Source organism: Caloenas nicobarica, chromosome 5 (assembly GCF_036013445.1).
Source record: "Caloenas nicobarica isolate bCalNic1 chromosome 5, bCalNic1.hap1, whole genome shotgun sequence".
NCBI classification, from domain to species: domain Eukaryota; kingdom Metazoa; phylum Chordata; class Aves; order Columbiformes; family Columbidae; genus Caloenas; species Caloenas nicobarica.
The window spans coordinates 34,708,142-34,735,547 of record NC_088249.1 but is presented as its reverse complement, the minus strand read 5'-3'; the positions used below and the strand labels follow the sequence as shown (position 1 = coordinate 34,735,547).

Sequence of the window (27,406 nt, the reverse complement as noted above, 5' to 3'; positions counted from 1 at the left end):
TTAAAAATGAAAAAATATATGCTTCCAATTGTTCTGTCCATATCTGCTTTTGAGTATGTTTGGTACATGAATATTGGGAGATTTCAACTGCATACCAAGATGGATGAAAACTTACATTTTATTCTTAAGTATGGTGATTTGAAAAATAAGTACATTTGATGTGTAACTGCCTTTAGAGTGTTTCCTTTGGGAATAAGGATTAAATATTTTCTGTATCTTTCAATAGGAGGATGTATCTGCCTGGCTAGCACCAGGGGAAGGGTACACACCTGAACCGATGGAATTTCATCACCTCACTGAGATAGACATGAAGCTTCATTTACTATTATCGGATGGGGATTTTTCTGTGATTTCCAGCTCTTGCTCAAAATCTCCAAGCCAGATTTATCAGGTATATTACAGAACAGGGCTTATGTTGTAGATCTCTTGTTTGAAGTGTGTGTTGAGATCCGATGTAATTGAAAATACAGCATGCCTCTATATTTTCAGTATTTAAACAGTTATCATCTGTTTGTTCTCAAAGTATATGTGTTAAAAGAATGAAGTGAAATCTTTGGCTATAGAAATCATACAGAGAAATAGGTGCTATTTTGAGCGGTATATAAGTCAAGGACTGTCCTATTTTTAACATTTGCTGATTCCACACTTTCAACAAGTTTCATATGCAGGAATTTGTAACTTGGATGTTTTTAAGTGTGTGAGGGCCTCAGTGGTTCTGTCACCACAGTAACACATTACCCATGATAATTCATCTTTAGGAATTAGAATTAAGCTTCCTACCTCAGGATTCCAAAAGTACCTCTTAATTTATGATCCGAAAGATAAAGCAATTACTGGTAAGCAATGTTAAAAACTGTAGATAATAAATTGAAATTATATGTTGCTTGTTTTTTATGGCCTTTGTCTTTTTCCCTTGTAAGCAGTATTAAGAAATTTTGTGGTCTCTGCCTTGAGAAACTATTGTTTGAATTTTGTACAAAGAACACTCCAGTTTATGCCATGCCTCAGTAATGTTCCTCCTGATATAATGGGGGAAATACAACATAAAATACCACAATTCCTATTTTGCACTAATTTGCACAAAACTTGTTTCCTTCTGTAAAATTTACAGTTCATAGACAGAGGATCTCTAAGAGTCTATGTTGGCAAAACTATGTTTAAAGTTACTAGTGTATGAGAAACATCTCTTTGAATGCTTAGAATAACTGTAGTGTTTTGGTTTTTTTTTTTTTCGTAGGGAGCACTTCAATGTCGATTTTTGTATTGACTTGTTTCTGAACTTCAGGTTTTGTTTTACCTATAGTAGCACTTTCTATTGCTCTGACAGTTCCAGAGGAGTCACATTTGGATGTTGATCATTTATTCTACTGACTGGGCTTTAATGTGTCAAACAGCGACTCCCTCTAGTGGGTAATCACTTACACAAATGAAGTTATAACCCAGTAACTTAAGGTTCATGGGCTGAGTTTCCAATGATTGCTGGATCTTTTGTCCACTGCTGTGAAACATCAGTTTGAAGTCAGTGTAACTGCCTATCACAGCGAACACTCTGTTTGTGAACGTTTGTCCAAGTGGTTGCAGCTTCCTTTTCAGGTAAAAACTCGGAAGTATTTGAATAGAAACTTGCATTTATGTGTATGCTTATTGAAGAACAATGCATTCTCTTTTCAAGTAATTATTAAATTTAACAAGCAAAAAGAGAGAGTCTTCATAAATTGCCCTTCATTAGTGAATAGCAGTTGCTCTTTGAAGAACTTTGTCTTGCCGCCTATAAAAGGCTTTCAGACATTGTAGTTCTGGGAAGCACTTACAGGATTCCGTTTGTCATTTTTTTGTTTTGTTCAAAACTTAAACATGTGAATAATTTTAATGAGAGCTACCAAACAATAGGACTATATAAAGGTAGTTTTAGAAATTTAGAGAAAGAGCTAAACAGAATAAATACCAGTTGAAGTAAGTAGGAGGCCTTAGTTATTTATAACTGGATTTAGGACTCTAATTGCATAAATGCAAAACTATTAAAAAAACCCCCCACAACAACAAAACAAACAACAAAAACAAAAGCTCCCACTCTGCAGCTGTCTAATTCCAGAAGTGTCTTAACTTCCAGGTGCCTTCCCAGTTGACTCCAAAATCCCGTAGGTGCCTTTATTCCTGCCTCTCTGTGTGTCCAGAGCTGCTTCTCTCAGCAGAGGACAGGATGTCTAGTGGTTGCCTTAGTTTCATTGAAATCCAGACTTTGGGCAAGTCAGTGTTAAGTTGTTCGTGAAGCCTGATTTGATTGGTGCAATCTGATTGTATCTGGCACTATGACACAACTGGGCTTGTTTATACTTACATAGAATTTCGGCTGCTATTTTTTATTTTATGGTAAGTGGGAGAGAAAGTAATTATCTCAGCTGTTAGGAACTTCAGTGCTTACTGTGGAGGCTTCGTACCAGGTCTAGCCTTTAGTTCTATGTTCTTGATTATGGTTATTTTTGTTTTGGTAGGTAAAAAAATCACTTCACTCTTCAATTCATACATAGCAATAACAATAGGTCAAGTTCTGAATTTGGTTATATGAGTGCATTCTCAACACATTTTTGTTTTCAAATTCCTTCAACAGTTGCTTTTTCAAAAACCCATGAAGCAGTAGCTGGGAAATTAGTGGCTATGTTGAGTGTAGAGAACTTCCTGTAAGAAGGCATGAAAAATGACATTTTTATTTTTTTACAAGTAGTTATTTGAAGTTCATTGCTGCTCATGGTTCTTTTAAAACAGCCTTGGTTATCACGATCAATAAAACCTAATATTGTTTTACGCTGGAAATTTTAATGAATTTGCTTTTTAAAAAACTTATTATTCGTGAAGCATCAGTTCTGATATCAGAAAATGGGTGTGAGTGAGTCACAAAGCAATAGCAGAATTCTTTGTACTGAACGTATTATGGAATCCGATGAAAGGCAACTGATACCTACTCAGAAAGGGTCTGAAGAAATTAACTGAATGATGCGTTTGCTAAAAAAAGGTCTTGTTTTGTGATATGTCAGCATGAATGCCACATGCAAGACAAAGGCAGTGCCAGTTCTGGTTGTCTGCCCGTTGCTGGGTTTAATATCAAGTGTTTAATGATGAGATTTTCAATTGCTTCTTTAGTTGACCACAGCAACTAATTGCGGAAGTAAACTGGCTATCAGCACTGGAAGACTGTTATCCTCTGTAAAACTGGTCAGAAGTGGGACACATTTAACTTCCTAATGTAGTGAATGAAATATGCAGGAATTACTTTATTTATTAAGCATCACACATATTCTCTAAACATTGTGAGAGATGAAATATTTGTTGGTGAGACTGGGGGTCTTTATCATTCAAAACTGATAGTGATCAGATGTTTCAAATAATTTCTTTTATTCAGAGTTTCAGCTTAGATGGTATCACTACTTCTCCCATAACCGAGGTCAATTCTGTAAACTTAATTGCTAGATAAAGATGTTGGCACAGGCGCTATGGAATGCAAATCTGAATGGGCTGCAATACTTGTTTCTTAAGAGTGGTTTTTAAATTTTTTTTCCTTTAATTAAGGTGCCAGGAGAGTGCTAAAAAAATTCTGAAAGTACAGAATTTGTTTTGAATAAGTCTAGTTGTTATGGAATGTTGATGAGCCTGGTTGTTACGGGACTCTAATTTGGAACAGGATATTCTTTCCTTTGGAGAAAAGGCTGATTGCAGTGACATTAGTCGTTCTTCTAAAAATCAGTACTGAAATTCTTTCTGATTTCCATGAAATGTTGATTTCATCTGTTGTGATTGAGTAGGGTATCATGTGTTAGTGATGGGGAACACTGGAGAAAATTGTTAGCTTGTAAATCATCTGCTTGGATTTTCATTTGGAATTTTAGAAGTAATTAAAACAAAATTAGCTTAGAGTTGCATATCATAAAGCTGCACATTTTTTTTTTCTTCCAAGAATTGCATTAGATATAACTTCCAAAATGCAAACACTTAATCACCACTGGCCCAGTGGGAGGGCTTCTTTCTGCCACTGGTAGATACTTTGGCAGGCTATAGGAACTATGCTCTGACTCTGAAATTTTTAGCAACTGGCTTTAATTATCCTGCCATAGCTGAGCTGTTATAGAGGCACATACAGATTCATCTTTTTGTGCAGTGAGCCCAGCTGGACTCAAAATGCTTTTCCATGACTAATGTTCTCTTTTACGTGGAAACGTTTCTCATCAGAACTGTATTTCTCTCGGAAACGTTTCTTTGTTCTGGTGCCAACTTAATTAAATATTTAAAAATGTTTCTGTCTTACTTAATATTTTTGGAGAAGAACAAATTGAGTTGAATGTAATCCCAGAAGAGACAGGAAAATGGTAGGATGAAGAATATGAAGTGCAAGACTGTGTGTAATGAGTACAGTTACCAGCTCGAAAAACTGGAAAACTACCTGCAAATAAAAGGAAATGGAGATGGTATTTTAAGAAACAGTAATATCTGGCTGCTTGATGGTCTTATAAAGATCATTAATATTGTGTATTACCTCAATTATTTCATACCTGATTTTGTTTCTTTTATCAGAGAAATATTCTATTTTTCAATTATAGCAGTAGACTATAGTTAACAGTTTAAAAATAAATACTCAAAATGATACAAAATTTTGAAGATACACTATTTCAGTTAAAGAACTCTTTGATAACCTATACACTGTGCCTCCACCAATATGGAAGATTTTAACAGGTATCTCTATTTCAGGGCATAGTTAAAAGAAGATTAATAAACTGATCAGCTGGTTTTGTGTCTCAAGCAGATTGTATGACACTAACTTTCATTAGGTGGGATTTTGTTTTTATTTATTTATAGAATTTTGGAGAAAAGGGAACACATGAAATAATTTTAGCCATTTCAAATACTGGATATTTCTGTTTTGTTTGATTATCCTTACAGCTTTGGCTGTTGCTAAGTACTTATATCTTCCTTTGGGTAGTGTATCTAACAATTTTATTTTCTACGTCATCTTAAAGATTTTTAGATCTTTAATCTGAAATGGACTTCCACTACATGCACGTGCTATATAATTAAAACATAAAATGTTTTGAAGCATTTAAAACATCAACAGTGAAATGTTTTCCATGATATAATACTTCCTGCATTTATTTAATAACATTTTGAGAAAAATATTAAAAAATCAAAAAGTGGGGAAAAGTCTATTCATGGATGAGAGAAATGAAAATGCAAGAACTACTGTGAAAGCAGCAGCATGATGCTCCACAGTGGTCAGATATCAGAGAGAGTATTGGGAACAGTTATGACAGGAGTGCAGGATGAAACAGAAAGTATCACTGTGCTGCTGTACACATCTGCTTGGCTATTGCGCAGTTGTTGTCCCTGGATCTCACCATCAGTACAGAAAAAATAGAGAACTGGTTAGCAGAATGCTCAGAAGTGTAGAAGGGCTTCTGTGCAAGGAGTGACTTACATAGAGCTTGGAAAAAGGAGCAAGAGGGAATATGATTGAAATGTGCAAAACCGTGCTGGTCAGAGAGAGAATAAATAGTAACTTGGTTGGGTTTTTGTTTTTTTTTTTTTTTTTTTTAGGTAGCATCTCATCTAAATAGACTTGTATGCATTGTGGATTTTGAAACAAGTACTTTTTACTTTTGTTTTCTGGTAAATGTTCACAGTTCAGCTTTTATCCAATACACTCTGATAAGAATTGGTTAGGTATCATGACAAGGATCAATATTCAATAAAAATGATGGAGAATAAAGTCATTATGTTTATCCCAGTTAAGAATTGCTTTTGATAGAACTCTATTGTCTTACTAGAGAACAACCAGGCTTAAAATAATTTTGAGTGTGATAAAAGGAAAAATAAATTATGACACATAATTTTGCTAAAGTTTGAAGAAGTTGCTTATAGGTACTTGCAGCAGCTGAGCTGTCTGTAAAATAAAACATGTATGCCTGAAACTATTTGAAAGACTAGGACAGAGATCTGCATAAAGCTTTGCTTCAGAAACGTGTGTGAAAAAGAAAGTAAAAATTTGAAGGTAGTAATTTTTTAAATTTTATGACTCCTCTCACTGCCACCTTTTTAAATCTAGGTGGTACTGCTGCAATAATATTTTCATAGATGCTGTTTGCAGTTTGAGGTCTGTTCGTCATCGAAGGCTGAATTCATATAAAAATATTAAACCATAGTTCATGCATACAAACCCCAAAATAAAATACTGGAGAGTATAATATAGTATTTAGTGACTTCTCAGTACCACTAGTTGCATATTCATATAGGTATATTCGCAACGTTGCTTTTTAAAACCATAACTGCAGTTCTGATCTATGCTGAGCACTAACTGGTCACGTGTCATTGTCTCTATACATGCACAGATCAAAAGATTTGATTTAGAAATGTAATTGCAGAAATAGGTGGGTGTGTGGGGTTTGTTTTGGTTTGGTTTTTTTGTTTGTTTGTTTGTTTGTTTTTAAAGAAGAAGAAGGAATATGCTGCCATCATCTTCCTCCCTGCCCTTCCATGAACAATTTATCTCGTATTAAAATCACTGGAAGAACAAAGCTACAGAAAAGCAATTCCTCTTACTAGAGGGAGTTTCAGTTGTTATACTCTGAGGTGCTTTGCCAACTCTCTGTTTATATTGCAGATCTAAAGGTCATATCTTTATTTCATGTATTAATAAACACAAGTTTAAATAAGACTTTTTAAAATGTATTCTGCACAGATATCAGTTATGCAGATTTCTTGCCAGTGGGCATCAACATTTAATTAAAAAAACTCTCTCTGTATTTAGAAGCCTGGCTTTAGACAATGTTAAGAATTTGGCCTTAGGTGGCCCACATTAAGCTTCAGTTCAGTTAGGAGGGATTCTAGACATTAACAGGTGATACTATTTATATCTCTCTCTGTTACAGGAAAATTTGCTGGCATTTTGGTACTGCCAGGTATTGATGATTGTAAATATATATTCAAAGATTCATACTGTGTTAAAATAAGTTTATTTTCAGGCAACTAATAGTTTGGTTTAAATGTCAGAACTCAGAGGTTTATCTGATGTGTAGAAAAAGTCGTTTTCACATGCTCACAGTTTTTTATATATTGTAGTTGTAAATTTTTCCATTGAATGTTAAATTGCAAAGGTTGTTTTTCTTTCCAGTTTGACACACTGCTTGAAATTATTTTCTTTGTGTGTGTTTATTAAGATTACTTGAGGTACTTCTGAAAGTAAGGATGTATGTTCCTTTGGTTTGAATTGACATTTTTTTCTCTACCATTATTTGGATTCCTTGGGTTCTTCTATAGGATCTTTCATTTGCAAGAGAAAGCTCTGGTTTTTTCCAATTACATCTTAACTTCACTGTTTTACTGATAGTTTCGATCATTAAGAATTATCATTATGTGTAATATTGAATGCTGAATGTATTCAGGACTGATACAAACCTCAGAATCCAATCTAAAGCTACTGAAGACTGTGAGAATGCATAACACAAATCTTTACTAGTGCTTGTTCATCTAATTCCAGCTTACAGAGAGAGAGTTACTTCTAATTTACCATGATATCTAGTAAACAAAACCTACAGTCATTTCAGTTCTTCCTTTCCCTTCTGGCCTAATTCTGATCCCAATATGATTAATAGGAGCAAGCTTTGAACCCCTCATTGAGTCTCCCCAATTCTCAGTGCATTTTTATTGTAGAATTTAAAGATTAAAGTGTTAGCTCTGAAGGCTAAGAAATTCCTCTTAAAATGTGAAAGGGAAGAATTCTTTTATTGAAATAAATCCAGCCCGATGTTTAGCTATGGTATTTTGAAATATGCATAATGAAAATTATAAATTTGAGAAATTCGAAATAGTCACTTTATTCTAAACATTTCAGTGTTTTCCTAATAGAAATCCAAAGAACACTCATCTGGCTTTGAAGCGATATAAAGTCATATGTTTAACTTCTACCTATTCCTCCTTTTGTCAGGAGTCTCTGGTCTATGCAAACAGAAGCCTAGAAGCAGTTCCAGGTGAAAAGGTTCTGCGAGACAACAGGGAACAACGTGATCAACAAAATCGTCTGAGAGAAATAGATCATCAGCTGAAATCTCTAGAGAGAAATCCTGTAAGTCTCTTATTTTTGTTGTCTTTTTCTCCCCTCAGTTTGAAAACTTTGGAGGTTATCATATCACGTATCTTAAAATAAATTGGAATTCAGCAACCTTGTGTAAATTCCTAAAGGAATCCCCAAAGAACTATACAAACAGAAGTCTCAAATAATTTTTCTTATTCTGGAAAACATACTTTTCAGTCGTAATGCATGTTTCCTATTAATATAGTGTCTTTCAAAGTGAAAGAATATATTCTTCACTTTTCCTCCCAAGAGAGGAATACATAAACAATCATATATAAATACATCCTAAAATGCTTTTTTTTGGTGGCTCATATAATTTAGTGTTCTTTGAAGGACTTGGTCTGTTGGGAATGTTGTATACACTATGTTATTGTGTGATTTAGTTTTGCTGAATTAATTTAGCATAGTTTTGTAACTTCATTTTCATTTAATACATGAATTTCAGAGGTGCAAGGGCCTTTAAAATAGGAGCATATAAGTTAAATGGTAGTAAAAATTGTTACTGTTTTAGAATAAGTGCATCACATCTCATCCTTAGTACTACTTGGAGTAAAAGTTGGTAGGGAAAAGGCAATTCAAAATACAAAAGGATCTTATTGTTTACTTAGTAGGCAGAAATTATGTTTATTTCTAAGTCATAGAGCCAGGACTGACAACCTAAAACTTATATGCCTCTCTTAAGTAATATATTACTAAAAATGGGGACAGGGGAACCTCAAGGACTTCAGGAATCTTTTTACTCAGTTTTAAACATACATTGTAAACATGCTGTTTCATCTGTGCTGAAAGAACTACAAAGCAGCCTGTACAGAAGAGAATTAAGGAGAAAATATATAAAATGTTTTAAAAAGGAATTCAGAGGGAAAAAGGAGAGTCCTAAGATGGTGCAGTTGTAATTTATTTGGTCTCGAAGCCAATGTAGGTATTTGTTTTTATGTTGGATGTCTCATAGATTTTCTGAAGACCACAGGAAGAAAAGCTTTTTTTTTGTTTGTTTGTTTTGTTTTGTTTGTTTGTTTTTAAAATAACTTTGTACAGAACTTTGAAGGTTTGCCTTGCTCAGGTGAAGTCAGGAATGAAACTTCTGAAAACTCAGAAGAACATTACTGCATTACTGAGCTGTCAGGGGCAGTTAAAACCTGGATATATATACATATTTTAAAGATTTTAACGTCTTTGTTTAGTGTTAGTTTTCTGCTTTGAGATGAAAAAGCTTTTGCTTTTCCATAGAATGTGCTATGTGGAGAAGACTAACTAGTACGGTAGTGTATGAGAGACTGAGATGAGATGTGTGCTGGCATGGGTAACCTGACGAAGCTGAATTTTTACTAGGAAACACCCAAGTATTTTGGTACATTAGCAAGAGGCATCAGTATAGGTAATGGGCATAAAAGAGGTGTGTAAATGAAGAAGGTGGTGACTGGCAATAGTGAGCATGGGTTTAAGGGTAAGTCATGCTTGACCAACCTGATTGCTGCCTTTGAAATGACTAGATCTGCTTTGCAGGCTGGAGGGCAGGGCTGCCACTCACTGGGAGTTAGGCTGGAGCAGGGGCCTGACAAGAACTGGATGAAATTAATTAAGGACAAATGCGGAGCTCTGCATTAGAGGAATAACCCCCTCTAACAGTGCAAGGTGGAGCCGGGCTGGCCAGGGAGCAGCCCTGCTGAAAAGGACCTGGCATCATTGTGGACAATAGACTACGCGTGAGCCAGCAGTGTGCCCCACAGTGATGAAAGGGTTAACAGCATACTTGGCTGTATCAACATGCGCATAGCCAGTACATTAAGAGAATTAATTACTCCCCTTTACCTGGCACTCATTAGACTGTGTCTAGAGTATTGCACCCAGTTTTGGGCTCCCCAGTAAAGAAAGATGATACACGTGAGCAAGTTCAGCAGGGGCCCACTGAGATGATTTGGGGCTAAAGCACTTAACCTGTGAGGCTGAGGAGACTTGGTTTGTCTAACCTGGAGAAGAGATGGCTCAGGGGGACCTAAGAGTACCTTTCCAATTGCAGAGAATGCATTACAGAGAAGATGGAGCGGTCATATCTCTACTGAGTTACATAGTGGGAGAGAAAGAGACAATATTAATAAATTGAAACAGGAAGATTCCAACTGGATTTAAAGAAAACAAACAACTAACCTCTGAGGGTAATTGAGAATGGGAAGCAGGTTGCCTGGAGGTGCTGTGAAATCTCCATTCCTGAAAATTTTGGAGGCCTATCTGGACGAAGCCATGAGGCATTTAATCTGGTCTCATAGCTGACCCTGCTTTGAACAAGAGGTTGGACTAGAGACCTCCTGACGCTCCCCCTCCCCGGCCTGATGATCTTTTTTTGATTCTACAAGGAAAAGATTCAAGAATTTTTATACATTTCTCAGGTGGTAATCTTTCCTTATTACTACACCGAAGGGAAAATAGTGTTTTTTCATGGCTGTGCATTGTAGAAATTTGTTTCTTGTAAGTGATTTGAGTGTTTTTCATGTAGTCATAAAAACAAAAATATATGAGTTTGTGTCAGACCAAAAATCCATGTAGTCTACCTTTGGCTTGTGGACGTCTTTATTCAGCAACAGGCTTACCTTCTGCAGCAATCAGAGTTAGGACAAACACTGTTCCAGGTATCTTTTATCGCCCTCAAAAAGGGATCTTCAGTGCAGATCAAAAGCTTTGTGATTCAGATAGCAGCATAACTGCAGTGGCATAATTTCAGTTACAGCACTGTCGCTACAGCTGCAAAAACTTCAGCCGCAATCTTCATATGCAGGGCTTACACTGGCAGTGCTGGAACCGCACAGCCAATGTGGAGAATTCAGGGAGAATCTAGGGAGTGTGGGAACACAGACTTCAGACAGAGAAAGAGTGATTTTTTTAGAGGCTGTTCACTTTTGTGTGTGTGTGACTACAGTAAGGCAGCATATTTAGCTCTTATCAGTTCACAGTACCAAAATAATAATAGAACTTCATTTTGATACACTGCTCTATTTTAGTAAACAGTTAAAATATAGGAGACCAATAAATTGAGGAATTCTGTGGACTTCAGTATATTGAATAGGTTAATGGGTAAACAGATAAAATAAGTCTGTGTACTGTCATCTTTTCCTAGTCATTGACCCTTATATCACTTTTTGTCACTACTGACCTTGTTCATGAAGCAAACACAATCTGAGGAAATGCGTCTGGGAACTGTATGATGTCTACAGCAGGCCTGGGAAATGCAGTGGGCTGCTGACTCACTGAAATATTTTGTATATAAATGGGTCAGTTCCAAGTCTTGGTTGGGTTATAACAGTATTATTTGGTATCACATTGCATGCAGACGCTTGCAACATACCACACATTTTTTCTTTGGCTAGACTGTGTGCATTTCGAACTCTAAATCAATTGACTGTAAGGTTAATTTACAGTGTTGATAAACGTAGAATATGTCACCTATACCAATGTGTAAACTCATGGCCAGACTGGCATTGCTGTGAGCCAGGCAGCACCTGGTAAGACTTCTTCAGGAGGACATACTGTGTCTTCTTATCAGTTGCTGCTCTGTAGCATGACACTGAGGTCACAGACTATGGATGTGAAATATCTGTGTATTAGGTTCTCTGTGAGATACTTTGGTTGCCAGTGTAAATGAAGAAGTATAGAACTCTGAATGAAAGTAGGTTTTTCCTTCTAACAGTAAAGTAAAATATATAGAAATATATTTTTTGTGTGTGTGTGAACAAAAAACGGACTTCAGAAAATACTGCTTTTAAAAATAAATGTTTTCATGTGCCTGATACCGTCTAACCTTATTTCTGGAAAACACAGTTATTAGTAGAGAAGATAGGAAAAAACACCATATCTCCTTCTGATGCAACATACATAATTGTATAAATTTTTCTTATTTGGTGTGGGAATGTCTATAAATCAGATAACTCTCATACAGTGTGGCTTGGGTGCCTTGTTTCTATACCAAAGTAACATTTTGACCATCAGTTCTGTAACAGTGTTAGCAGCAAAACTGCCAGGAAACTGTGTGGTGAAAAGCCTAAACTGAATTCTTGGGTTGAGGAGGGGAGTACGTAGATGGCATGTTTCCAGAATAATTTAATGGTATCTGGAAATACCGTGTGTTATTCAGTAGGTGGCACTCTTCGCTGTATGTCAGAGGGAGAATGCCTAGCCGTGGTTCTAGTGGACATTATTACTGGTGAAAACGTTGTCATTTCTGTGGTATAAAATACAGGTTGTGAGAGTTTGCCTCTCACTTTTGGCAAGATTCCAGGTGTGCAGCTTTTAATGTTCCGTTATTTTTCTAGGTTAGCTAATTAAATTGTCTCTTTAAAATTAACGTTCCATTTAAGTTTCTCCGTTACTCATTCCTAAACAAATGGAATTTGCTGAATAAAATTGGAAATAAATTCTCTGCTCTGAGTAGAGGAGGTGTTTTGTCAGCAGTTAGGAATGTTATTTCTGAATGCATGGTTATACTGGACTTTATAATTTTAAAAGATAATATTTTAAAAATATCTGAGAGACGACTTTTAAAAATGTACTTTAAAAAAGTCACTCAGATAAAATATTTTCTTGTTTTTGTTTCCTTTGTTTGTTTAGGTTTTGTAGGTGGAAATTATGGATAGCTTAACTAAGCAGAATTTAGCTCTGTGTGTTAGGGAGTAACTTGCAATAGGTGTAAAGGCTACTTCATTAATAGTTTCGTGTATGGTAGAATGCTGTATTTCTTCCGCTACTGCAAAATGAATTCTTCAAATAGATTTGTATAATGGTAGCTTTACTCTGACCTTCTCTTTAAGGAGGAGGAATACATTCATCATATTTCTGGAACAGGCTATTTAGTAGTTGCAAGCTTCTGAAAGATAACATTTATGGAATTCTCCACTACACTTTACCTCATGTATGCTGTGAGACTTCATGGTTTCAGATAAATCTGGAACTGAGCACACAAAACAAAGCTGGAAGATAAGACTTTAACATACTTTACAATCAATATTAAAACCAGAAAGTCTGTGAAGTATTATGCTTGAAGTAACGAAACTATGGGCTTTGGAATCTGAGTTCCTCCTTTATTTAAAAAAATGGTCCCCAGTGAATTAATATACTAAAGAATGTATTGTATGCATTGTGAATTTTCGGTCCAACAGAAATGTATCTGTACTGTGGTTTCTGGGACCTTGCTGAATTTCTTTTAGGTTTTAGTTTGACCTTAGTTCACTTGTTCTTCATTTGAAACCATGGCTGACTCTCTCCACATTCCTTCATCTTTCAGTTTCCTGGAAACCATTGAGCTTATCTTTGTTTTGTGAATTGCATTGTTAACTGCTGCTTCAAAAAAAATGTTCAGCTGCCAAATGCGTGTTGCTGAGCATTAATGAAAAGAATTTTATATAGAAAGAATAATAAATGTAGTTATTTTTCAATTGTGGTTTCTACTAGTTGGCCATTTGTGATAATCCAGTAGCAAGTCCGATGTGTTGAATTTCTTCATGGCAGACAGTAGGTTTAAATGCCCATCCAAGCAAGCTGTTAAGTAAGATAGTTTCACCTTTGGCTATATGTGTCTTTATTTAAAATGTCTTGCACTGGAAGCTGATTCTTTGCAGCCAGAATCTAGCCACAGATGCTTGTTTGGGGGTTTTGGTTAAATATATACATTCAAAAATATTTAAAATGCATACTGGATATATATGCATATAATTGTGTGTATACACACACAGGTATAAATATTGTTAGCTCTTAGCGTGACTGAGATGGATACTGATACCTACTTTAAAAAATAAAAAAATCTGCTTACTTGCAGTAAGTACTTTTAAAACACAAACTAAATCTTGTTTGTCTAGTCTTAAATTTAAATTTATCATCAGATGTTCATACATCTCTAGGAATTATTTTTTCACAAGCTTATGCAATCTAGTGGCCAAGCACAGTATGTGATTGTTAACTATTGAGATTTTTTTTTTTATCACATAATATGAAATACACATATTCTGTTATCTGAGTACCTGAACTTTGCAGGAAGATGTGCAATTGGTGTGGATGATGCAGAGCAAAAATAGTAAATATATCTATGCTGTCAAGTGCTTTGGTTGCCTGTAGGAGCTTACTCCAAAAGACATGATTCTTATACTCTTGAATAAGATAATGTATATCTGTGGAGAAGGAAACCTCAGGATAAAAATAATTGCTGTTTAGTGCTGGAGAAATTGTCACAAACCATTTCATAGTTTACTCTGCATCAGGATGATGAGGGGGGTTGTTGTTTTACATTATTCTAGTTTTTTCTCTGAACCTGATTGAATTCAATGCAGCTGATCCTCAGTCTCTATTAGGCAGCTTCCAGAAAAGGAGAACAATTTGTTCCTGACTTCTACCATAATTTCTTTCTTTGCCTTTAAAGGGAAGAAGAGGGCAAGATAAAGTCCTACCATATATTTGGAGAGTAATTTGTCAACTAGGCAATTCTGTAATACGGTTTTCATTACAGTTTCTGCAGAAATTAATTGCTAATACTTTTGAACACAGGAACATAGCCATATTTTTTGACTACACTGTGCAGTGGTGGTCCTTCTACATTCTTCTGACATACTGTGCACTAGCATATTAATAACAAACATCTTTATTTCAATTCACATAATATCGTGTAGTGGCTGGCTTCTGAATAAGCATATGCTTGTCCATAAAAGTAGGACTTGTTTAATAAAACATTTTTATAACACATTTCATTGCACCAAATAAAGGGAAAAAGGACAGTCTATCTAAATGAAGTTGAGGTGTACCACTTTCTACATTATTCTTTCAGAAATTATCTACCAGGTCCTAAAGTTGCTTGCCAAGTTGTTGCCAAACTTCAAACAGATCTTTTTTATTCAACTTTTACAAGAATTTGTTCTCATTATGTGATTGTACAAAATGGTTTCAGAATGAAATGTGGTAGCATTTCCACCTGGGAGAAAATATTAGTGTCAGAACCTTATTTTCTTCCTTTAACAGCTACTAGACATGTGGAGAGAGCAATAAGATTAATAACAGACTGATAAAATTTAAATAATTCACTCATGGTTAAAATAAATATCCTATTTATTGATTTTTTTTTTTTCACAGTACTGTTGACAAGAATGAAGCAGCTGCTAAAAGTATTTATAATAAATAATTTGAAAATTGTAAATTGCATTGAGACTTAATAGAATTAAATATTTTTGTATAAATGTTAAATTTTTAATACCAAATTATGTGAAAATATTAATCAGTTAAAATCTTGATGGTGCTTCTAGTTTATATGGAAAATTACTAAGATAATATTTATGTAGTTACTGGAGCCAATTAAGTAGAACTACATTGATACTGTGTATGAGAAATCGTAAGAGAAAACTGAGAAACATCTCCCTTCTTCTCTCAGCTAATTTTGAACAAAGGAAGCCTTTGTTTTTTTGTTTTTTTGTTTTTTTGTGTTTTTTTTTTTTTTGTTCTTCTAACCACTATATTTGTTCCCACTCTCTTTCACTGTGTCTTGCATACGCTCTCATTTTCTTCTGTAGAGTTGAGCTTCTCAACTTTTTTACTCTACTACGGTGTTTGCCATCTTAAAATAACAAACAAACCGTTTTTGACTACTCACCTATCTCTAAATTCACGTAGTGCTATTTATAGTCACTATTCGATCTCCTTTCATTTTGTGTCTCTAATATTATTTAAATTTAACTGTAACTGCACTACTTAATTGTCTTTGTTTGTAAATGGCATTTGACACCAAGTAGATTCTTACTGGAAATGTGTTTCATCGTAGACGATGACAGAATTTATAAAAACTGATTGTTGGATGGCAGCTAAACAGTAGCCAGCTGCTTTCTGTCACCCTTCCTTCCCCAGAGGGAAAAGGAGGAAAGACACGTGGGTTGAAATGGAAACAGATTAAATAGAGTAATAATAAAAGAAGAGTGAATAATAATGTGAATATCATAAAATATACAAAGCTATACAGATATACAGAGCAATACTTAGCTGCTGGAACGCACACTCCCAGTAAGGGATGCCAGAGGGTGGACAGTATGAGCGTGCCCTGTCCTTTCAAGTGCTAAGAGTTTCATTCATGGACAGTTTGTGGCTGCAGAGATACAGTGATTTCAAATTGGGTCCATCTTTTTGAAAAACCCTGTACTTAACAGGTTTGTTTGGGATTTTCTTTTCTCCTTTCTCTTCGTATGTTTGTACAACATCTATCATCGCAGTCCAATGCAATGACTATGGTTTGTAGCTGCAGTGATATTAAAATAAAGATTAACAATTCCTCTGGTTAGTACAGGTGTCCACAGCGTAAAGTTTTCATCATTGAAGTATTCATGTCCTTTTGAGACAAGGAGGTGTTTATTTGTTGTTGCACATCTCTAGTGGCAAACCTAGGAGTTCCTCATTCGTTGCTGCCAGTTAGCACTGTTCTTTAATCTTTGTAGGAAAGAAACCTTATTTTTGTTGGCCTGCTTTCACTCTGTGTACTAAAGAGAAATAGTTGGGAAAAAGCCTCTGTTTCTCTGCAAGTGGTGTAGGGGAAGGCTATGTTTCTACTTTGCCCTAAGATGGTACGTTCAAAATAAGAGAAGAAAAAAATAGGGCTGCTGTGGATGAAACCTTCTGCAAAATGTTCTTAGGTGTAATTTATCCTTTGTGGTGAGTATTAACATATTGATCTTTCGATAAATAGCATGTAAGTGCATCTTTCCATCTTAGGGTTGGTGGTTGTGTAATTTAGAGTCTGTGATAAATATCAACCTAGAAATTTTTTGGCTGTAAATTTATCTTATACATGTGAGTCTGTATGTCTGAATGTACAAACTGGATAGTAAAGCTTTAATCTTTTATTGAAACACTTTAACTTGTTAGGCCAGGCTGGATGGGTAATCAAACAGCGTCTCTAAAAGCAAAGGATGTAAAGCATGTAGCAGATGCTCAGGGTGCTGATACTCTTGTAAACTACATCGAACTGTTTGACAGCCACATGGGGCTTCTAAGCTAAAAACATCTAAAATGTCCTGTGCGATCTCTTCTAGGTGAACCTGCCTTGGCAGGTGGGTTGGACTAGATGATCTCCAGAGGTCCCTTCCAACCCCAACCATTCTGTGATTCTGTCCTAGCAGGATGTGTCTTTTTGCTGTCGTATTAAATTGTCTTTATCTTAACCCATGAGTTTTACTTTTTTTTTTTTTTTCCTTTTCGATTTGCCTCCCCATCCCACTATTGGGGAGAAGAGTGATTGAGCAGCTGCATGGTACTTAGTTGCTGCCTGGGCTAAACAATGACAGTCCTTTTTGGTGCCCAACGTGGGGCTCAATGGGTTTGAGATAACAACAGATTAACTAGAGTGCATTCTGGGGTTTGTATCTGTTAACAATTGTGGGCCACGATATTGATTCATTTGTTCTCAGTAATAGTTTATCTGATCTGCACCATGTTCATGTCTCTGTTGTACATGTTAAAGATTGGTTTTGGCTTTTGCAGTTTGCTGTGCTCTGCAGTGATTAACGATGTTTTGCCTGGGAGATTTGTAATTAAAACACTGACCTTGATTTGTTATTGAAACACTATCACTGAATGAACTGTGAGGTATGCAAAAAGATTTTGGCCATTGTCCAGGTGAACACATTGTCACCTGGCTGTTCTGATGCTGGGATAATGGGGCCAATAGTCTGGAATTGGAAGGCAGGGAAGCCAAGCAGCTGGGATACTTTTCCAGGGAAGGGGGCATTGACAAAGTGATTGGAAAAGGTGCACAAGTCCTCAGCGTCTGGAGTTGATTACTGTCAGGTATGAAGGAAGGATACCCCTTCCAGGAAGATGTTACCTATCACCCAGGCAAGTGGACCACTGTGGAGAGATGTGTCCAGTACCTGAGGGAATTAGCTATGCTGGAGGTGATATATGATCACTGTTTATTTAACGGTTGGACTTGATGATCTTAAAAGTCTTTTCCTGCCAAAATGATTCTATGATGACCAGAACAACGAGCAGGTATCCAAAGATCCAGATGTAGTTAAGTGCACATGACTCATGTGGTGGAAGCATGTACAAAGCACATCATCATTGTATGCCAGCTCATTGGCATTAATGTTCTGGAAAGATGGAGAGGGAAAAATCGTGGATGAATTGGCTGGACAACTCCGGCAATACAAAGAAAGTCTATCTTCTTCCCTATTGGCCTGCTTCTCAGATGAGGAGAAACTGTCCTGGGAGGTCCAGCAACTCAAAGAGGATACACACAACTCCCCGCCTATATGGACCAATATCTCAGCTATTAGGTGTAAGTGTTCCTCTGCTCAAGAGAGAGGATATAGTGGGTACGCACCACGGTCCACCCTGTGGTTTTACCTGTTTGATCGCGGAGAGGACATGAGGAAGTGGGATGGAAAATCTACCTCGACCTTAGGGGCACAGGTATGTGAGTTGCAAGGAAAAACAATTACAAAAGGGGTTTCTTCCAGGAAAAATGTCACTCCAGATTCCAGCAGGCAGTTCCCCAGGTGAAGTAGAAGGGCTGATCTTCTATCTCATCCTATGGAAAGAATTTCTGATTCGTGTTTGCAAGAAGTAACAAATACTACGATCAGGCCTAGAGGGGCCCTGCCTCCAGCCACGTGAAGGAGAGGGATAACTGGGTTTATTGGACTGTGTGGATTTTGCGGCCTGGCACATCAGATGCCCAGGAGTCCAAGGCTCTAGTTGACACCAGTGCAGAGTGTACCCTAATGCCATCAAGCTATAACGAGGCAAAACCCGTCTGTGTTTCTGGAGTGATGGGGCATCCCAACAGCTGACCTCGTTGGAGGCCCAGGTGAGCCAAACTGGGAATGAGTGGCAAAAGCACCACACTGTGACTGGCCCAGAGGCTCTGTGCATCTTTGACATAGACTATACCCCAGGAGAGAGTATTTCAAGGACCCAAAAGGGTATTAGTGGGCTTTTGGTATAGCAGACTTGGAGAGGGCGGAAACTAAACAGCTGCTGACCCTACCTGGTGTCTCGGAGAGCCCTTCTGTTGTGGGGTTCCAGGTCAAAGAACAGGTGCCGATTGCTACCACAGCAGTGCACTAGTAGCAATATCGCACTAAGCGAGACTCCTTTATTCCCATCCATAAGCTGGTTCATCAACTGGAGAGCCAAGGAGTGATCAGCTAGGCTTGCTCATCCTTTACCAGTCCCTTAAGGCCAGTGCATAAATCTAATGGAGAGCGGAGATTAAGAGTAGGCTATCATGGCCTGAATCATAGAATCATCTTGATTGGAAAAGACCCTCAAGATCATTGAGTCCAACTGTTAACCTAATGCTATCACTAAACCATGTTCCTAAGACCCTCATCTACATGTCTTTTAAACACCTCCAGGAATGGTGACCCTACCACTTCCCTGGGCAGCCTGTCCCAGTGCCTGACAACCCCTTCCGTGAACAAATGTTTCCTAATATCCCATCTGAACATCCCCTGGTGCAACCTGAGGCCATGTCCTATCACCTGTTACTTGGGAGAAGAGACTGATGCCCTCCAGGCTACAACCTCCTTTCAGGTAGTTGTAGGGAGTGAGAAGGTCTCCCCTCAGCCTTCTTTTCTCCAGGCTGAACAGCCCCAGTTCCCTCAGTCTGATTACAGAGTGTATTTTTTAGTTATGCTGCACAGTGCAGGCCAGTATCAAAAATCCCTAGGAAGTTAGGATATCCCTTTTCCAGAAAATCTTTGCTTAAAATATTCTACTCCATTAGGAATCTGAAGAGCTAAGGGTGTATAAACTTTTGATGAAAAAAGTACATAGATAGCTAACATTCTACTACTGACTATTCATACGGGTTGCCAGTTTGGCAGAGTTGGGCATCTCGTGGCCTGTCTCATGCCTAAGTCTGTATTTTTCCTTCCCAGACTGAGCATTCCTTTGTCTATGGGCTCTGTTTGCTAAACACTCTCAAAGCATGCCAGTACACCCAAGCAGCCATAAATACAAAGCATGTTACCTGTCACGATCAAGATTATGCCGATTTTTCTTTCAGAAACACAACCTAGGGTGTTAACATCCATCTTAGAGTACTCCCCGATTTTCTTCAACCTCAACAATTTCATTTCAGTAGCTTCATCTCCATTTTCCTTCATATGAGAGAGCAACCTAACCACTGTATAATGTTTTTGCAAGTTTGAGAGGAGGAAGGACATAATCTCTCCAGTGGTGAAATTAAGATATTCATCCAGGAACACAAAATTCAGGCCAAACCAGCATAAATTAGAAGGACAATATTTTTCTGTGTCACTGATGGGCACAATGCTTCTCTGGAAGAAAAGGAGATAACATTCTGAACACTGCTTGTACAGAGTTTGATTCTCTCATGCAAAATGCATAAGCAGATTATTGTGTGGAAACTAGGAACTTCCTTTTGGCAGATGACAGTCTCATCGTTGATCTAAAGTAATGGTTTCTAACACCATAACTTTTGTTTTTCCTAGTGCTTTGCTTCAGGGCGGTGGTGAACAGTTTCTCTTCATATGTGCCTATATCCTTGCCATTGAAGTCTCTCATAGAAAGGGGAAATTGAAACTTAGAAATCACTTTCTAGGCATGTACTTTCACAGCTATGAACGGCAAGTGTAATTGTCATCACACAAACTGATCGTGTGTACCTATGAGCCATGGCCACATACTTTGTGATAAATCCTCATCTTTCACACAGTCCTCTCCGATTCCGAAAGAAGCCGGGTTGTAGGTTCTTCTCTTTGGCTCTTTTCTGCTGTCTGATTTAGTTTTGGTTTTGATTTCTCCTTCCCCCCCAATTATCACTTCATTTTGGCACTGTTCTGTTTACAAATATTGAAAAATGTACATTGGTGCATAATTACTGCATGATAGTGATCATTCTTTACAGGTTTTCACTTCTTGAGTACTTATGTATGGAGATATGCTTACTAACTGATGTGTTACCTTTAGTTTCACCTATTCAGGTAGTACCTAAAAAAGAAGCCCATTATAATAAATTGGCAGCGGATGACTGAAGATACTGACTGGACTCTCTAAGAAATGTTTTCCTCTGCTTTTTAATATGACCCACTCTTATTTTTGTACTCTGCAAATTATGTTTAGGAGAGAACAGGTTTGAGTTATTTCTGTAGAAGAAGTCCTATACTTTAAAATTACAGCTTCAAGAGTACTTGCACTATATCTTCACAGTTAGGTTTTTTTTTTTTTTAAATATAATTTAAAGAGTAAACTGAATAATGTAGTCAATTCATTTTCCAAAATGCAAAAAGCAGTCAAATTACACCTCCGTACTAAGAATCTTCATTTGTATGCCCTCAGTGACTGCCCTTTTTTTAGAGCACCTCCACATTCTTCTTCTGGTTGTCTTCACTTTGACATGCCAGGGGCTCCCTTTCTGGTGGGATCCAGTTGTTCATATCTTGGTCATGTAGTCTTTTCTGCCTTAGTCATATAGTCTTTCTGTGTTTGGTTAGAGGGTGTACCCTTTTCTTCTAAGTGAAATCTTCTCTAATGCCTTGTTGCAAAGCAGTGTAATTGTACTGTGGTATATATATGTATTGAACACTAAACATTTGTTGCTAAGATGGATATTTAAATGTTCTGAAAGGTTTCACCTTCTGTAGTGTTCATGGAGAAAAAGATTGAAACTGGATAACTGCTTATACAAACATGAACATGTGGTTGCAGCAGACCTTTTTTCTTCCTAGCTGCTTTTCTTTCTGTAAATCAAAGCTTTCCTTCAAACAAATCTCAAGGGCATGCGGTGTCTCTCAGCAGGGAGCCTTCCTTCTCCAGGAAACAAATATTTTGTGCCTGTCCTCTGCTAGAGGCTTAACGGCAATAGAAGCTTATTTAAGAGAGTGCTGGAAGCTCCTGTTTCATGAGGTGCGGTCCACAGGACTTCACCATTTTTGTTAAAGCTGTGTGTATTACTTTCTCAGTTTCATAGAATCTTTTTATTAGAGAAGGTCTTGCCAATGTAGACTTTTGCAGTTAGTGCTCTTTGTAATAAAAGCCAAAGATTCATATATTAGGATAAGAAAGTTTGCATATAAATATAGCACACTTTAAAAGTTTCTTGACTTATCATCTATTTAACAACTATACCTGTATAATCAGGAAAGTAATTTATTGCTAGAATTGTCACTCATATGCAATATCTTGTACTATTGATTGGGGAAATAAAATCCAATGGAAATAAGGACAAGTATTTTTATTACTAGTATTTTTAGGGACACAGCTAGAAAGCAGTAATGACGAAAGTAACTTCAAAGTGATAGAAATAAGCAGTAAAGAATTTTTAGTGTAACAAAGCAGCAAAAGAACAGTGACCTTTCTGGTACTGTATATAAGGGAAGGCATTGTGGCCTATGTTTGTATGAGGAGTTTCAAGAACAGCGCGATTATGGATTCAGGGTACTCTCTCAGAAAGATGTGTCTTTAACTCGAAGTTAAATAATAATAACCTTGAATTAGATGAATTCAAGAAATGGCAAAAGTAAGTCTTGTATAGAATGTAGAGAGTATGGGCTGATTTGTGGAGAAAGACTGGAAATAATAATTATGCATATATTAATCAAACTCTTTATGAATAATACACGTAGAGTGTAACCTGTAAATAGATCAGGAGTATAGATATGAAGCATGGAGAGAAATAAATGGTGTGTAATCAATTAATGCAAACAATCATGCAAATAAACATCTTTCCAGTTGTAAATAGTAAGAAAACTGAATTCTCAGTGTTTGAAATTATTGCATGACTAACTTTGACAGCTGGTTTGTTCTCTTTCTCATTACTAAGTGACTCTCACTGACTGTCTAGTTTCTGAAGGTGAAACAGTGTTTCTTGGTTTTGAATTGATACAGCTATGAAATAATTTTTGATTGGAGGAGGAGAAGGGAGAATTTGTGCTATGTGAATTAATTTTCTAGTATAAGTTCTGATAAAGAAACGGCCTTTTAACTTATTCTTTGTTTTTCAATTACACATTCTTCCTTATGTGACAATTTGTTTTTTAAGCCTTTATAATAGAATGTTTCTAGTTTGTTTATGAAGCTTTGGTACTGAATCTTAGAGTTTCAGGTGCAACATATTAAACCTAAACAAATAAAGTGTACTATTGGAAACTGAATTGTTAGTATCAGCAAGAAAATCAGTTGCAAATTTAGATTCCTTATATTGATGACATTTTTATTCTCATAAAAATTAACAGAATGTAAATTAGATTGAATTTGTTCTATTGTTACATGCTATAGGTATTGCTTTATTAATTTTTTTTTTTATGCAATTGTTGCTTAATAAGAGGATGTTCTAAGTAGGAAAAGTTATATCTGTATCTTGCTTGTTTTAGTGCCAGGGGTTCACAACAGTGTTTAGCTACAGAGGTAAATGAGTGGGCAAATCTTTTCATTAACCTCCATGATTATGCATCATGCCCTCTTCATTAAATAGATCTAACAGGGAGAGAAGCCAGTTGTTTCTAATAATTTTCTAGTGCTTTTGTGGTTTGTATACTTCAGTGTTCTGAAGGTCGGATAGAACTACCAGACCATAAAATCCAGCCAGCGAGAGATCTGGAGCTAAGAGAGCTCGAGGATTTATTAAGTGATGTGAAACTCTATTGTTTTGTGCATGTGTTACATAATTGCTGTCAATGCAGGGCTGTTAAAATTCCCGGCTAGTAATAACACGAATACCATTTTATAGCTTCAAGAGGAGATAAAAGAAGTTCCTTAGTCAGCACTTCAACAATATCACAGCACATGTCAGTCGTATTATTCTGGGGCCTTCAGTTTTGGCAGATGCTCTCCATTCTGGCTGTGGTAATTACCATATAAATTAAGCAGTGAAATAAGCTGAGTGCAGCCTTATCCCCGCTGCCTGTAACCAGGTTGCAAGTACTGCAGTGCGAAACAGGCATAATTCAGGCTGATTATATTTAGAAGGCCACATTTTGAAATGCTGGGCCTTTATCTCCATTCAAGCCAATTTTAAAAGTAAATTGAAGCTGTTTAGTTGCTGTGCAAACAGAAGGATCATTCTTCTACACAAGGTATTCTCCATAATAGCATTCCAGGAATTAGTTTAATCCATCCAGGTTTGATTCATAGCCACTAATTATATTTCAGCATACATTCTAATGCTTCAAATTATATGTGTCCTTACTTTAATCAGTTGTAACTAGTCCTTAAATTGGGAGCTTTGCACTTTTCTTTTATATCTAACAGGCTTTAATTCGGATTTTATGGGATTAAACTACTATGGAAAGTCTAGGAAAGTGAGCTGAAATGAGTGATGGATTTGTTTTCTTTTTTGCTTTGTGCTTTTCCTAATTCAGTTAATTCTGCTCATTTGGGAAGCGTTAGAAATTTTTAAAGCAAGAGTCTCAATGCAAATTGCTCAGATAACAGGGATAAACCAGATATTTTCCTCCATGTGCTAAGTAACTGCATGAGTCAAGAGTGGGCAAAGAAAGTAAAGATGATGTGAGCAACCAATGCTTTTTAAAATCAGAAAAACTGTGATAGAAAAAAAAGCCTTCAAAGAAAATAGCGTGTTACATATATCAGCCCCTGCCTCAGTATTGCATTGCAGAAGTCAAAGCGTTTTAGAGAGCTGGATATGTTATGAATGATGTGATGGACACAAAGTAATATGGCCGGGGTCTTGGTGGGCTGGTGATAAAGTTAATGATGTAACTGCCATAATTTGATTTAAGTTCTTCTTTTAAATTTGCTGTCATGGAATGAACTAGAGCAGAAACTCGTGTGGTCAGTGTTAAGCTACAGTTAATTATCTTTTGCTTTACTAGACTATTTTCTTTATAGTTAAAATGTGAATCTGCAAAACTGTTGCTTCAGACATAATTTTCAATATGATGGAAAGTAAAATTAAGGATTTTGATTCTTGTGCTTTTGATCTCTATAGAAAATATCTTTATATCCAAAACAATAAAATTAGAGTTCACATCTCCATTTCTAAGGTACTTTTGGAATAAACCCCTTTTCCCCTGTTTTGGTGATTTTCTTCAAGTATAAGATTTGGATTTCCTTTAACATTCTTGACATGGAACTGGCAATGTAAACAGTGAAACAGAACTGAAATAATAGGATTTTTAATCTTTAAACATCAGAATTGTATTTAACTATAGTAGAAATTAACACCAATGGCGGAACAAATTCCAGCTCAGCTAATTTCATTATTCCTACTTAAACTTCTGTTTGGTGTCCGGTATTTCTTTTTATAACAGTGTGTGTGGCTGGTGGTGTTGTGTGGTAGGTTGTTTTTTGTTTGGGCTTTTTTTTTGTTTTTGTGTGTGTGTGTGTGTGTGTGTTTCTTTCTAAAGAGATGTGTTTCTCAACATTTGACTTATTTTTCTAACTGGCAATTTAAGTAGTTTAATGCAGCACTTCGATGTCTTTTAGAAAAAAAGGTGCTATGTAAAAATAAGCTGTTATTTGAATAGCTTGATTTTTAATTGTCAAATATTTGGATTGCTAAATATTAGGGTAATCTTTATGTGAGCATGCTGAATACATTTTTATATAGTTAAACAAGGAGAAAAGGCACCTCCAATCTACCAGATGTAGGGTACATGACATTAAATAACTTTTGGGAGATTCCTGTCTTTTTCTCATTTTTGTTAGGTCCTTTCTGGAGAGAAGAGAAAATTAGAGAAACAATTTAAATAATTATTTTATATATGTGTATTTTCTCTATGCTATGTTATTAATTCTTACTATATAGTTACCTTCATTAGGGCTCTTTTCTATTTGCATTTTCTTAGAGATTAAATTAAGACATGCTGTAGTCCCACAGAATCTTCAGGGGATTCATGGAGGAATATGAATGGTTATAGAGATCTGCCTGGGCAGAGTAATTTTAAAATTTAATGCTGAAGCTACTGCTTGGTTTTGATACTCAGACCTTTCAGTAAACGCCTAGTTTAGCAGCTGTGCTTGGAATGTCTCGTTCGGTAAGACCTTCACAAAAGTATTTTCTGTGCTTGACAGAAATCATCTGAGAACACAGCTAACACTGGATAAAAAAAATGAATTGATGCTGAGAATACAGGAAGGGAAGACCTTGGTTAACAATTGGACACGTGTCACAGTTAAAGTTTGATTTGCTGTTGAGCTCGCTTCACAAGCAGATATGTACAATAAAACAGTCTGAAGCTACTAATTATATTGCACTACTTTACTTATTATCTGGATTTTTGCCAGGTAGAAAATGATTAGGCTGAGTCTTACCTGTACTTTCACAGTTGACCTCCCTGTAATCCCATGGAGGAGAAAACAAACACACACCTAAAAACCATGGAAAATTAACGGAGAAAATGTGTTTGAGTATTGACAAACTTAATATTGCTTATAGAAAAACTGCATTCCACCACCATCCTTCACTCTTAAATGTTATTAATTCACAACTTTACTTGTGATTCCTTTACCAAAAATACTTGTAAACACAAGTAAAATACTTGTTATACCTGACACTGTGGCACTGAGTATTTGATGCAGGTATCCAAGACATTGGTAGAGCCTATTACAGTAACTCCAGAGACTGAATTATTTGGAGAGTGCTCGTGACAGCTAGCTGTTGCGTTTTCTTCTCTGCTCTCTCTCAGGCTTTCTGTTTCTGTTTGGTTTATTATTATTTGTAGTGCTTCTCTTTGCATTTCATAGCGTGCAAGTGGCCTAACCACACCAAGCAGGGCTATGGCAGATCTCAGCCCCTACTTGTAGAGTTAGGATGGTACCACCTATGGTTCTGTGCTGTTCCTCTTATCTTTAGTCAGTTTTGAATATGGAGTAATATTGTTTACTTTTATAAATTCTATTGAGCATGCAAATAACTGAAAACAAGTTTTGCTGTGAGGACAACAGATTTTAATGTGCAATTTTGTTCTTGATTTATAATTTTCCCTCACTTTGTTTCTAGAACACAGCATGCAGCAAACATTTTCAATTTGTTCTTAATCTTCATTTTAAACCATTTTTATGGTTTACCCAGTAATAACTTATTTGAAACTATAAGCTGCCATGCAATGTGCAAAGTCACTAACTGTATAAACTTTAGGTAAAATTAAGTAGTGTTGATATACTCTTTTGGTACAGGATACCAGAATCTCATGCAGAAGTGCCATGAACTTATTTATATTTTGATGATAGCTAGAGAGAACATTCAGGTTATGTGTTAATTTGTCTCCATACATCTTTAGGTCTTACTACATCATTTTTCACTGTAAAAGACAAATTGTTGCCTTAAAGCCTACACTCCTCCTCTAAATG

General features: G+C 36.4%; 1 protein-coding gene across 4 annotated transcripts in view; it reads left to right on the top strand.

The window, feature by feature from the left end:
• The window catches only part of FSIP1 (fibrous sheath interacting protein 1), an 83,390-nt gene that overhangs the window by 17,271 nt on the left and 38,713 nt on the right, over nt 1–27,406 (top strand). For all 4 annotated transcript variants that reach the window (XM_065636574.1, XM_065636573.1, XM_065636571.1 and 1 more), the window contains 2 exons: nt 227–391; nt 7,967–8,104. In XM_065636574.1, the coding sequence (XP_065492646.1) occupies nt 227–391; nt 7,967–8,104 (303 nt within the window). The remainder of the gene's footprint in view (nt 1–226; nt 392–7,966; nt 8,105–27,406) is intronic.